The sequence below is a fragment of the Corvus brachyrhynchos genome, unplaced genomic scaffold (genome assembly GCF_000691975.1).
Source record: "Corvus brachyrhynchos isolate BGI_N302 unplaced genomic scaffold, ASM69197v1 scaffold122, whole genome shotgun sequence".
NCBI lineage: Eukaryota > Metazoa > Chordata > Aves > Passeriformes > Corvidae > Corvus > Corvus brachyrhynchos.
Genome location: NW_008236778.1, coordinates 324,476 through 337,942, shown reverse-complemented (window position 1 = coordinate 337,942; position 13,467 = coordinate 324,476). Strand labels below are relative to the sequence as shown.

Sequence of the window (13,467 nt, the reverse complement as noted above, 5' to 3'; positions counted from 1 at the left end):
AAAGCAATGATAGTATTTTATATTTTATAGAACTGTACACCTAGAGATGGAGGAAAGCCATTATTGTACCTATTTTTATAAGTCAAGGCCACTGACAGAGCTTGGGTTAGAATTTAGAAATTTGCTCTTCTGGAATGCTCCCTTTTGGGTTCTGCAGATTATTTGTACACATTTCATGTTGGTAACCTGTGTATGGAAGAGAAAATGCAAGTACACATTCCTTGGGGTGTCTGTGTATGCACGTATACAGCAACCAGCTTCCTCCTGGGGACTGGGCAGTTCTGGAATCACATCCATGGATCACAAGAGCACAGGGACAGGAGTCAGTGTTAGTGGTTATCTCTGTATGAGAATGGAGCTGCCTTCTGGTGGAGCTCTGAGAGCAGCAAGTCCCTCCAACCTCACATATCCCACGATGCCACGGAGTTAACAAGACAATTCCTTTTTTCCAATGGTTATCAATGCTTGCACTTGTTCTTTTTCCTTCACATCTCTCTGCAGAAGCCCCTTTCAGCCCCACTCTGCCCCTCAGTTCTACCTTGTGCAGTCCAAATCCTGCAGAGTGCTAATTTCAGATTCAGTCCCTCGTGGCATTTGGCATTTACAGGGCAGATGAGGCAGATGATACATTTCAAACATTAATCACCCCTCTCTACTGGACTGAGAAAATCTTGGTTAATCAAAAACACCAGAATTCTAAGCCTTCCTGCTGGCTGGGACCAGAACAACATTCCTTTTCCCCCTCATCCTCCCCTTTGCTCCTGCCTGAGGATATCCCAACCACGACCACACATGTTAAAGTAATTTATGAGCCTTCCATGCTAAGGCAGCAAATAAATATTTCTACCTGAATTCTTGCTCACTAACAACTTCTCCCAGATATTCAATGATAAACTGTCCTGCTTTCAGGGGTTCTTTGGTACGGATACCCCATCCTTTCTCCTCAGCCCGGAACCTCTCCAGGCACTGCACCCACTCGTGCCTCTGGATCCGCTGGTTGCAGCACTGCTCCCCACAGGGGCAGGTGTTGGGGGAACACTCTGCAAAGATCATCCTGAAAGAGACAACACAGAAGGTAAAGGGAGGGGAAGAGCATACTTCAGGATCTGTCATACAAGGAAAATCAATCATAAACCAATACATGAAATCAATATAGAAATCAACACATATATAAAATATATAATATAAAAATCATTCATGAATCAATATATGAAATCAATATATAAATCAACACATATAAAATATATAACCATATAAAAACCAATCATAAATATATAAAATCAAAATATAATAAATATGCAAAAAAATCATGACATAAATAATATATAGAAATCAATAATAAATCAATATATAAAATCAATGTATAAAATCAATATATAAATCTACATTATACGTATTACATATAAAAGTTAATAATAAATTAAACAAAACAGAAGCTATTCAACAACTAAAGGGCTTTTTGTTTTCAAGGTGTAATTCCCACAGCGATTCCCTGCCTGGCTCTCACTGCTATTCAAAGGGCAAAATGGAGATTTTAATGGGATCTTCCCCTGGAGAAAGGGGTAGGGCAGTGCTGAGGAATCACCTGTTGCAGGGAGCTCGGGGGGAGCTGCAGGTTGTGCCCGGGGAGGGGGAATGGCCGGAGCCCCTGGCAAGGGGCCAGACCTGGCACTGACCCTTTGCCTGACCAAGGCCAAGTGGCCACTCTGAGCCCCCCCAGGAGCATCGGGCACAGCCTGGGAGGGGACACCAGCCCAGGAGGGGCCTTTGCTCGGGGTTCCTCCCCGGGGGCAGCAGCTGGAGCTGTTCTGTGTGGCTGCTCCACCATCCAAGGGCTGGAAGGACCCAGAGCCTGGGGCTGAGCTGGGAGGGAACTGGTCTGACTGGGACCAGCTGGGAGTGTGGGAGGGTCCAGCAGGGCCCTGTTGGGTCACTGGAGCCGCCACTGCAAAGGGGCCTCGGTACCAGTAGTAACAGTGTGGGGGTGACACTGGGACCCCAGAGCATCTCCAGAAGGTCACACTCTTTTCTCTGCACAACTCTTTTCCTAGGAGGTGATGAGCTGATGTGAAATAATCCATTGCTAACCTGTTCAGACAATCCTCCACACAGCCCTTCCCACTGTCATCCTCTGGTTTCTTACAATTGCAGGTGGTGGCCTCGTAGCCAGAGAGAGGTTTGACATCCACATAGACATCTGGAGAAGGAAAAAAAAAAAAAAAGAAGAAAAATAAACCCAAACAGGGAAAAAAATTCTTTTCAGTTGAAAAAGAACTGCTTATCTACAGTATTTTCATTCCAATTAGATAAAGGGAAAAAAAGCAGGTGGAAGTGTCTTTGGTAGGACAAAGAGCAGGACAGAAAGGAAGGTGTCACATGAGAATTCCACAGTTATCACATTTTAGTAATAAGGTTTTACTTACTGGAACGGATTTTTTTATAAAGTGGGACATCTGGCTTTTTATACAACTAAAAGGAAAAAAAAGAAAATTTTAATACATTGCATAAGTGCATCTGTTATTCAAAAGGATCAGGGAAATTATGTTCTGTACATAGGGAATTGTTCTGTAATCATTACTAGAAATCTGTGTTCTCTTCTCTAGGCTCAGACTGCATTAACAACTAGGTCACAAGAAGGACCTGAATAAGTGGAATTTGGGCTTAGTGAGACAGTGGAGCAGTTTGTTCACCACATTATTTATTCTGTCTGCCCAGAGCAATGTGGGAAACAGCTGTCCTGAGGACAGGCTCCTCTGAACAGGGCTTAGAAGAAGAGGAATTACTTATACCTACTTTGGAGAAACCATCTTTGGTGGAATCACCATGTGCCAATGCTTAAAAGAGTGAAAACAAAAAATCAAGGTGCTGATTTATCAAAGTGACTCAATGATCTGAAGGGTTTTTTCCAATCTAAAGGATTGTGGGGGTCTATGAGAACTGTGAGGACAGGTGGGAGCCACGAGAAATGCAGATTCATCTTCTCTGCAGAGGAGCTTCCTCTCCCAGATGGGAGAGGATGGGAGAGGAAAGGGGAGCTTACATCACAATTCATAATTTCATATACATGCCAGCCTTTCAAACAAGCTTTAAGGAATAATTTCTAATTATTCACTATTTCTCACACATTTCCTGCACTAAGAGCCTTCCCTCAGTGACCTTAGTGGCCCACAGGAACAACCCAGACATCTTCACACCCCTGTACAGAGAAAACTCCTCTGCAAGGGCCTCCAATAGTCCAGGACGAGCTGGAAAATGTCAGGGAAACAGATTCCATGTATTTATTACTTATAAAATACTGAATAGATGAATCAGGCCACCGTCAATATATGGCAAGAAAGTGTCCTCGGCTGAAATGCCCCCAATGCTCCTGACTTGAGGATCAGATTCCAGGGGTGTTGGAGTGCAGCTGCAGCCACAGCACCTGGGAATGTGTCCTGCTCATTTACATGCTCAAGTTACACTTTCTCACCACAGAGCTGAGGACAGATTCTCCCACCAGCCTTAAATCCTGTGGTAAATCACTTGGTGGAAACATCTCAGGGGAAAAAAAAAAAAAATTCCTATTTTTAAGCTTGCACATATTTAAAGCTCTTTAAAAAGAACGAGACTGTTAAACAGTTTCTCTTCTTTCCTCAGTACGAAAATTTCAGCTTGCAAGTGAAAAATAAATTCCACTCTGCTGGGATTGATCCAAGAAAAATAAGGCCTGAAATTTCTCAGTGCTGCTGGCAGTACATCCGAATTCTCCCGAGGCGTGTCTGAAAGCAGCTCCCTGCACAGAGCAGCACTGCCAAAATAAAAGTCTGCAGCCAAATTCATGACTTTTGTCGGAGCAGAAACTCACAGGGTTGCTATTTTGCAGGAAGTGGAATAATGGGAATTTTCAGCATTAAATACATATGCAAATCCCTTCTCCCCTCACGACAAGAAATCCCCTCCCCGGCCGGGATGTGTAAACACGGCTCTCTCCGAGGGCTGCTCTTTCCTTCTGATCCCAATCTCGGCAGCCCCGTGACTTCTTATCTCTTATCTCGTACCTGGTTGTGTTTCCACTGCCAGAGGATGTCGTAAGGCAGCTGGAAGTCGATTCTCTTTTGTCTGAGGTACTTCCCTGAAACAAAAAGGTTTGTAAGTGGCACACACTCACAGCCACGAGTCCGCAGAGAGTGGGAGCTGCTCCGGGCACCTGGGCAGGCTCTGACAGGGCCTCTCACGGCTGGAGGGCAGAAAGGAGAGGGGCAGAACCCTCCAGAGCCTTCTGGATGCCAGGGCAGGCCCAGGGAAGAGCCCCCAGGACACTGAGGCCGGGTCCTGCTCTCCTGTCCAGCGCAGGAGCGGCATCCAGGGACAGCGAGGGGTGGAAGGAGCTGGGTCAGACCCCACCACAGCCAACCCCTGGCAGGACTGACCACAGCACCTGACAGCACTGACCACAACCCTGTGAGGGCACCACAGCCAAGCCCTGACAGGACTGACCACAACCCCCGACAGGACTGACCACAGCATCTGAAACAAGTGACCACAACCCTGTGAAAGGACAACGGCCAACACCTGGAACAACTGACCACAGCACCTGACAGCACTGACCACAGCATCTGAAACAAGTGACCACAACCCTGTGAAAGGACAATGGCCAACACCTGGAACAACTGACCACAGCATCTGACAGCACTGACCACAACCCTGTGAGGGCACCACGGCCAACCCCTGGTAGGACTGACCACACCTGAAAGGACTGACCATAACGCCTGACAGCACTGACCACAGCATCTGAAACAACTGACCACAGCACCTGGCAGGACTGACCATGACCCCTGACAGAACTGACCACAACACCCGACATGACTGACCATGACCCCTGACAGAACTGACCACAGCCCTGTGTGTTCTCTGTGAGAAACCTCGAAGCTGACACGCTCTCCTGAGTTTTCCTGTGCACAATCCAACACTTCAACACCCAGGACAAGACCTGCACTGCCCGTGCAGGCCCTAAATCACAACATTGTACTCAAAGAAATCAAATCAGTTTTGAAAATAGTCTCCCAGCCCGTTGCCGTGACCTTTACCAGAAGACATTTAAGAATGAATTCAGACTTGGCAAACACATTCCTAGATTTTTTGGAAAGGCTTCAACGGGATCTGTATTTTCAGCAATAACTGGAACTCGTTTTAGACAGGAGTTCCTGCTTTCACTGCAGATTTTGGCTCTATTCTAACATTCACTGTCACCCCTAAAGGACACAGACCCATTACATCATTCACACCAGACCCGAGGGCTGACACTGGTTAGCTCCAGCCAAGATTCAACATTGTCTGATCATTTTGCTGGAATCCTGTGTCACAAAACTGCAGGGAGCAGAGTGCCTAGGATGAGGTGTCAGGCCCAGGACTGATTTTTTTTCCCCCAGCTTTTCTAACTGTTAACAAGTGCCTTTATATTCCTCCAGTAATGCTCTGTGGCTTCATATAAATTCACATGCATACCCTCGCCACTGGAAAATAAAAATGGTAATGTTTTCCTTACAATTTACCCCTAAATTACTTTCCATTTTCAATGCCTTATTCATCTCTAGCAGGTTCCAGGAAAGAGCTAAATCTGCCAGGAATTTGCTTTCACTTCTATGACCTCAGCAGGCCAAACAAAAGGCTCTTTCAGGTGCCCTGGCACTGAGCCTGGAGCACAGGGAAGGTCCCCCCAGCCCTCCTCAAGTGGGCATCAGTGCAGTCCCCCGGCAGAATCCCAGTCCTGGTCACTGCTCTGGGGTTAAACCATCCCCAGGCACCCCTGGAGCAACGGGAGCAGCTGCAGGGCAGGACCAGCAGTGTGGGTGGGGAACCCGGTGAACCTGATTTTATGACCCCATTCAAAAAGGGGCTGAGCAAGGGCACTTTTGGGAGAATTTAAATTGTCACCTTGAGTTCTGAAACCTGTTTTGTGGCTCCTGATCCACACACATCTGTCCTGCTGTCCTGCCCTTGCTGTGCAGTTGTGTAGGCAGCCAAAAAGCTCAGCTACAAGAAGAAAGCCAATGACATCTGTGTTTGATGGGACAAAGATTCCCGCTGAACAACGCAAACTCGCTGGGCGTGACGGGACTTGCAGCCAGAAATCACAGCACTTCAAAAGCTGAAACAATCACCTGAGAATCAGGGAATTACTCAGTGCTTTATCCTGGGAAATGATGTGAGCTGTGAACAGTGGGAGCTCTGGAGCATCCCCCCAGCCCAGTCCCTGAGCATCCTGTGCTCCATCACCTCTGAGGGCCTGGGACAGACTCAGGTTATGGCTTCTTCCCACAGGCACTTCCCTGGGAGTGTTCAAGGCCAGGGACAGCGTTTGGAGCAACCTGGGCTATGGAAGGCAGCCCGGCCCATGGAACAGGGTGGAACAAGATGACCTGTAAGGTCCCTTCCCACCCAAACCATTCCATGATTCTGTGATTTTATGAAATCCTAAATCCCCTTTTTTTTCCTACCTGAGACCTAAAAATGGGGATAAAGTAAAAACAAAGATAACACCAAAGCTTTTAATTCTCCCACCCTTGTATCCCTGTTTAGAGACAGACAACACTGAGTGCATGGGGACTTGGGGGAATTTATCATTCCATGCTCAGCTTTTGGGATTTAACAAATGGTCATAATTGTCTGTGGGTATTCTGCTGTAATTTTCCTTGGAGGTGGGGACTATTGCTCTGCATTTCATCCAAGGATTATCACAGTTAAAGCAGATTTTCAACCAGAATGGCATCTTCCGACACACAAAAAATCAAGAACAAAGTTCATGTTTTAAGCTAAAAAAAGCCTCTCAAGTGAAACTGGGGAACACAGAGGGATGAGTTGGCAAAGCTTATGTGCCAAAATCCACGGGTGACATGGCAAGGGATAAAAACCAGAGAGAGGCAGAAGCTGTGCAGGCCCCCCAGTGCCACATTTGTTTCCCAACAATTAAAACACAGGTGAGGTACCCACCAACGTGGATAGGGGCTGGGAACAGCCCGTGCTCGTGCTCCCCTGGGGTGTATTCCAGCTTCTCCTTCTTCAGCTGGATCAGGCGGCTCTTGGGGCTGTGGAGGACAGGGACAGAACCAAAACATCACAATGGGGAACGCCTGTCACTTGCACAAAACACATTTTCTGTTTTAGTTAAGGTGTGAATGTCTGGAGCATCAGGCCAGAGAATAATAACAGAAATGGCCAAAGAACTGCTTTCCAGGTTTCTTAACAAACACACTGATCCCAGCCCTTCCACAATGGAATTTGTCTCCATAAATGCTGTTAACACCCAGTGCAACACCATCGACTTTAAATGCCCAGCACGTGATATAAAAGTAATAACTAAAACTACACAAATAAAAGACGGCTGACAGATTGTATCTGGTGGTTTTTGCTGAGGAACTGAACACGTGACACATGTACAGCCCTGCTCTCCCACTTCCCTAAGAGCAAACATTGATGTGCTGCCCTTTAGAAGGTTGTTCACCAGGAAAGGCAGAAAAAGAACAGAAATCATAGTTTAAAAAGCTATGAGATGCCCCTTTACAGAAGGAAAAATAGGAGTATGAAATTAGAATGGTCCTATGGGTCAGGCAGGTGACAGCTCTGTAATCTGGTGTTTATAAACATCTCCTCCTGGCCAACAACAAACCTTGGAAAACAGAATTTGATGTGGTTATATTTAGAACTGCAGTCCTGCAACATTCAAAGGAGACTTCTAAATGTTAACTATACCAAAGATTAAGTGATACTGAAGCCTACTAAAGTGTACTGGAGTTTTTTAAGAGATCTATTTTAATAACTGGACAAATAACAGAAACATGAGTCAATAAAAATGTGATATTATTGTTTAACCAGTGAAGGGAAAATGCAAGTTAAAAACAAATTTTGAGATACAGATATCAACAACTGAAAATAATTAGGAAGAAATTCTTCCCTGTGAGGGTGGGGAGACCCTGGCACAGGGTGCCCAGAGAAGCTGTGGCTGCCCCTGGATCCCTGGCAGTGCCCAAGGCCAGGCTGGAGAGGGTTTGCAGCAACCTGGGATAGTGGGAGGTGTCCCTGCCCATGGCAGGGGTGGCACTGGATGAGCTTTAAGGTCCCTTCCAACCCAAACCAGTCCATGGTTCTGTGATTCCAAGCAAGCCAGTCAGACCCGGGTGAGACCTCACCAATAATCAGGCAAATGACAACTTCCAACAGCCCAGGTGGGCACCTACAACAGGACACCAGGGGAGGACATTCCTGAGCATCTGACAGACTGAAACATAAGCCTGGCTTCACAAAAGGTTGGACTTGATGATCTTGGAGATTTCTTCCAACCTGAAAGGCTCTCTGATTCTGTAAGAAACGCTTCCCGCTCTATAATCCACTGCCTACAGCTGTTTAGTTCAGTTTCTGTAGGGGCAAATTTAAAACACCCATTTTTGGTGCACTCCCCACCAACAGAACCAATCTGGCCTCTCTGTGCAGGCTCCCAGTAACAGGGCAATGGCCAAATGACAGTTTTGTAGAAGATGAGAATATTTTGTACCCCTCTGCAGGGGCTGAGGACCAGGTTTAGTCTCCAAATGTCAGTCTGAAGTCTCAGGCAAACTAAGGGAACAAAGACCAGAACCACAGCTCTCTTCCCTGTACCTTCCTTCCACTCCATCCCTCTCCTTCCTTTTTTGCTGTTTCATTTCTGTTCCCCCTCTCCAGCTTCCAGTGTCTCCACACTCTTATCATGTTGGCTGGAATTACTTCTCTGTGGAATTCCATTTTTGAAGTGTGGAGCCCCTTTTTGCCTCAGACCATAGTCTGATGAACATTCAAAGCAGGGATAAGCCAGCTTTGATGCTGGTCTGATCACTGGTCTGAGTGCAGGGTTAACTGCTCCAGGAACCGTCCAGTGGAAGGCTGGATTCCATCCAACCATTATCCCACCTGGACATCAGGATGGGACACAGGAAGGGACAGCACAGGAACAGGAATATGCCACAGAGGTGAGGAGAAAGCACAGCTGATTCTTTTGGTGCAACATCAACCTGTGCCAACAGCAGGCACCTCCTGAACTGCAATTCGTGTCCTGCTCAAATATCAAAATTATGTATTTCTCTAAACACTCTACAACATTTTAATTAACTGCTAATTTACTAATTACTAAATTTTTTTTTGGTGAACTGGACTTTGCAGTTCACTCCTCTAGGAAAACCACTGCTGGATACAGAGAACAACTCCTGCACAAGATCTTCCCTTGTTTTCAAAGCTGCAACCTTGTGCAACCACACACTGAACCTCTCTCCAGGTCCATGTAACTCCCAGTGGGAGCCCAGGATTGGGAACACCCCTGTGGAGGTTACAGCCATGCTGCCTACAAAGTTACAGTTGGAAATGAGGTAGAACTGAGACTCACTCAGGAACCATTCCTTTTATTCATTTGCAAAGTATCAAAATCTGAGCTTTCTTCACTGTATTTAACAAGGTCTCCAGCCTGAGGGGAGCTGGAGTGAACTCCTCCTGAGGCGAATTGTACCTGGCTGCAGAGAAATGAGGCAGTTTTAGATTTGTTAGAATCAACTCCTGAAATCTCTTTTAACAGCCTACCAACACTGACCAGGCCAGGCCAGACCTTTCCTGTGCTGCTGTTGAGCAGCTGGATGTGAGCAATGCAGGGAGAGGCCGTGACTTGTACAAACCTCAGCACAACCTTCACTGCTTCACACGGCCTCGTGACACTTGGGAATTATTTAGGAAGGATGAAAGAGAGTAGGAAAATGGTTTTTAAAGCAAAGTGTCTGCAGTGAACACTGCAAACAACTACAGAAAACCAGCGAGTACAACCCACTAATGGGACACAGGGACTGTGGGAATGGGGACAGGGACCAACACTCACTGTGACAGCACTTAGAGGGTGCCCCATGATCACAGAGCTGCCTTTTCCTTCTCCCCTCAGATCAGGTTTTCAAACTCCTACAGCAGGAAGTTGGGTAAGTAATGGGATAACAACATGAACTTCTGCTCTCCTCTTACTCTGTTCTCAAATATCCAACCACGTGTCTGACCGTGGAGGAGAATGGGAGCAGCACACCAAACCAGAAAAATAATCTAATTACCAAAAAGTGACTCTTGTTCTGTGGATTTAGTATGCTGAACCAACTTGGTAAAGAAGTGACCCAGTACCAGCAGGATGGAATGGTGGGATCAGCCCTTCAGGCTGCAAGAGAGTCCTAAATGGAGATGGCCACAGCAGTGTCCTTGCCCAGCTACGCAGGTCCATGCCCTGCTTCAGTATCAGTGCAAACAGTGCAGAGGCAGCTCACATGGTGCAGGCACAGCAACTGCTTCCCTGGAAGTGGGAAGTTCCTCAGTGTCCTTAAGCAGCTCATCTCAAACCCCAGGATCAGAGCAGGGAAGAGCTCAGTATGTGGAACAACAGGCAAAGGGAAGACAAACCAGCCCTCTTCAAGTGGTTTGCAACTTCCTCCTGAGCAGCAGTGGAGGGGCAGCTCCGATCTCTGCTCTGTGAGAGCAGGGACAGCACCCGAGGGAATGGCTTGAGCTGGGCCAGGGGAGGTTTAGGTTGGGTATCAGGGAAAGGTTCTTCCCCCAGAGGGTGCTGGGCACTGCCCAGGCTCCCCAGGGAATGGGCACGGCCCCGAGGCTGCCAGAGCTCCAGGAGCGTTTGGACAGCGCTCTCAGGCACAAGGTGGGATTGCTGGGGCTGTGCAGGGCCAGGGGTTGGACTGGGTGATCCTTGTGGGTCCCTTCCAACTTAGGAACACTCAAAGTTCTAAATATTTTACATTAAAGAAAAGGGGAAGACTCTCTGAGCTCCTCTCCTAAGGCAACAGACGAAATGGTGAGATTTGAAGGCTGCATGCTGTGTACAGCAGTGACAGAACACCCAGAGGGTAAAGTTTTAGCACACCTCTTTAAAACAGATAAAACTCAAGTGGCCTCACTTTGGTCAGACCAAGATCTTGGTTTCTTCCTTAGAGGCTTGACCCTTTCACTGATTCCTCCACTCTAATATGGAAAGAGACCACAGCAGGAGCAGCTGATAAACTGTACTGGCAGTTTCCCAGTGGTCTCCGTAACACTTTAATGTGGTCTATGACATAGTGAGAAGGTGCCAAATTTTCTCTCTTTTCAATCTGTCAGATCATACTGGAACAGAAGCACAAATTCCTGACTTCAACTCATTTGTTCAGATGGCATTAGAAAACATGTGTGACTACAAAGGGAAGAGGGAGGTGTCCACATTCTAGTGGAACGCCAGGCTGCAAACCAACCAGTGGGAAAAATAAAGAAATGCTGGATTGTTTTACCCTAAACATCTCAGAGAAAATAGAGATGAACTTCACTGAACTGTGAAATGAACTGGGTGCATATCTGAAATTCTTTCACACAGAAGATGACCAGTTGTCACCATTGAGCCAATGAAAACAGCAACCCAGTGACCCCTTCTCTGCAGCCCCTGTGCTCAGCTCCTGCTCAGAACCTGCACACATCCAGCTCTCCCAGCACCTGCATTGCCAGCACCATTAAGACTCTTGAATAAATCTCTTGCCTTCCTCAAAGCTGATAATCAGAAACCCTTTCAGGCTGCTCGAGGCTGCTTTCTGACTGGGGTTACATTTTACATCCTCACTGGGTCAGATTCTGACAGTTATCATGCACATAATTTTCCACAGGCTTCAATTAAGTCGATGGTTTTATTTCAGCTACTCATGAGTGGCAGCTCTTTATGGTTCTAGGTGAAAGGAGAGTTTCCACTGGCCTATCAGAGACCAGTTTTGCTGTTTTACTTACTCTGTTGTTTTGTACACATCAGAGTAGAGCCCAGCCTTCTGGTACTTCTTCTTTGGGGGTCGAGGGGCTTTCTTCTCACGCTGGGTTAGAGGAGGCAAAGGCTGCTCAGGGGTTTCAGATTCAGGCGGTTTCCCAAGAGCTTCATGTGGACTGGGAGGTCCAGCTACTGTCTCAGAGAAACTGGAAGAAAAAGTAGAGATAAAAAAAATCATCTTCCCATTAAGATCATCTCACAGTATTTCATTATTCCTCTCTCTAATCTGGTCAGCAGAAAAACTTCATATTTCTGAATTTCTGGGTGTCTCAACTACTTAAAAAAATGCAGCTCAACAATCATGATCAAGTGAGGGTTAAGCATAATCCTAAGAAAAGTATGGTATTTTTTTAGTGATATTATTATTACAAAAAGAATGTTGTTTGTACTGCTGCTGTTTATCCCTTGGAGCCTCAGCTGAGTAATTCAGAAGGCAGCTCTTGCTCTCTGCTTTTGCACTCTAAATCCAGCACGTGGCAACCCTTTCCTCAGCCTTCAGGACAGCCACAGAGCAGCCCCTGAACACGTGGTGCCAGCAGCACCCTCACAGCACCCATTTCTGGGAAGGAGAACTCCTGACAGAGTTTGATCTGTTTATTGATGGCTTTGGGGACAAACATGAGAAGATGAGATCAGAGAGAGATTTTTGGTGTGGTCCTTTACCAGTGACTGCACAGGTGCACCCCTTAACTCCTCCCTGCTGCTTTAGCTTTTACTCTTCATCTGCTGTACATCAGTTGATCTCCCTTTACATCCTGTGTTGCCTGTAAGTATTTGTTTGGGATCTACATGAGCAGATCCCACGGCACACGCAACTCTTCAGGGTTCCTTGTTCCACACAGGAGGAAGGAACAATCTGGGGCACCTCATCAGTGACCCTGTTACAACTCATTAAAACGTATCCTTCACCAACACAACAAGCACAGAACTGACAGTTTTAGATCACCTGAGATCCCACCCCATTTCTGGGGTGTGTTCAGTACCTGAGGAAGACCCTGAACACACTTAACGTTGACATGTTCATGTTGGTGCCCTCTACACTGAACTCCTTAATAAAATCAAGCAGACGATTTCCTCAATGACTGAACCGTTCTAAAACCAACTGAGGTACAAAACTGTAAGGGAATCACCTCTTATTGCTCTCCTGCTCATCTTCAGGCAAAGACTTGTGTCTCTTCCTGGCCTGTTCCTCCGGCAGCCACCTCTTCCTCTTCCAGCCTTTGCGGTGCTCAGGGTCCAGGTTCACGCTCTGCACCACGGCTTCGATGACGTCTGTGATGGTGTCTGGCCCCAGGTGCAGGGGGCTGCTGCTCTGCTCCCTGTTCTCCAGCTCCTGGCTGACCAGCCTGGCTGCCTGGAAGGCCTGCATGGACACCACGGCCTGCAGCGGGTACTTGCGCGGCCGCCCCGGCCGGCGCTTCACGAAGTTGTTCCCTGTCCGCGACTGCCTCTGCAGCTTTTTGGCTTTCAGGATTTTGTTGACGTGGTCCAGATTTTTTTTTGTCGCCAGGATCTTGTTGTAATTGCACATTTTCCTCGCTTGCCGCTGCATGGCCTCCACCACGCTCCTCTTGAGGTGCCGCGGGGAGTAGCTGCCGGGCAGCCGCTCCCGCAGCAGGGGGGTGGCGGCGCGCGCGGGGGCGCCG

The 13,467-nt window shown here is 47.2% G+C and overlaps 1 protein-coding gene across 1 annotated transcript in view; it reads right to left on the bottom strand.

The window, feature by feature from the left end:
* The window catches only part of ASH1L (ASH1 like histone lysine methyltransferase), a 57,160-nt gene that overhangs the window by 18,795 nt on the left and 24,898 nt on the right, over positions 1-13,467 (bottom strand). The window contains exons 5-11 of the mRNA XM_017727840.1: positions 12,952-13,462; positions 11,788-11,967; positions 6,970-7,064; positions 4,038-4,111; positions 2,424-2,469; positions 2,089-2,197; positions 848-1,054 (exon numbers count right to left, since the gene is read on the bottom strand). Coding sequence (XP_017583329.1) covers positions 848-1,054; positions 2,089-2,197; positions 2,424-2,469; positions 4,038-4,111; positions 6,970-7,064; positions 11,788-11,967; positions 12,952-13,462 — 1,222 coding nt within the window. The remainder of the gene's footprint in view (positions 1-847; positions 1,055-2,088; positions 2,198-2,423; positions 2,470-4,037; positions 4,112-6,969; positions 7,065-11,787; positions 11,968-12,951; positions 13,463-13,467) is intronic.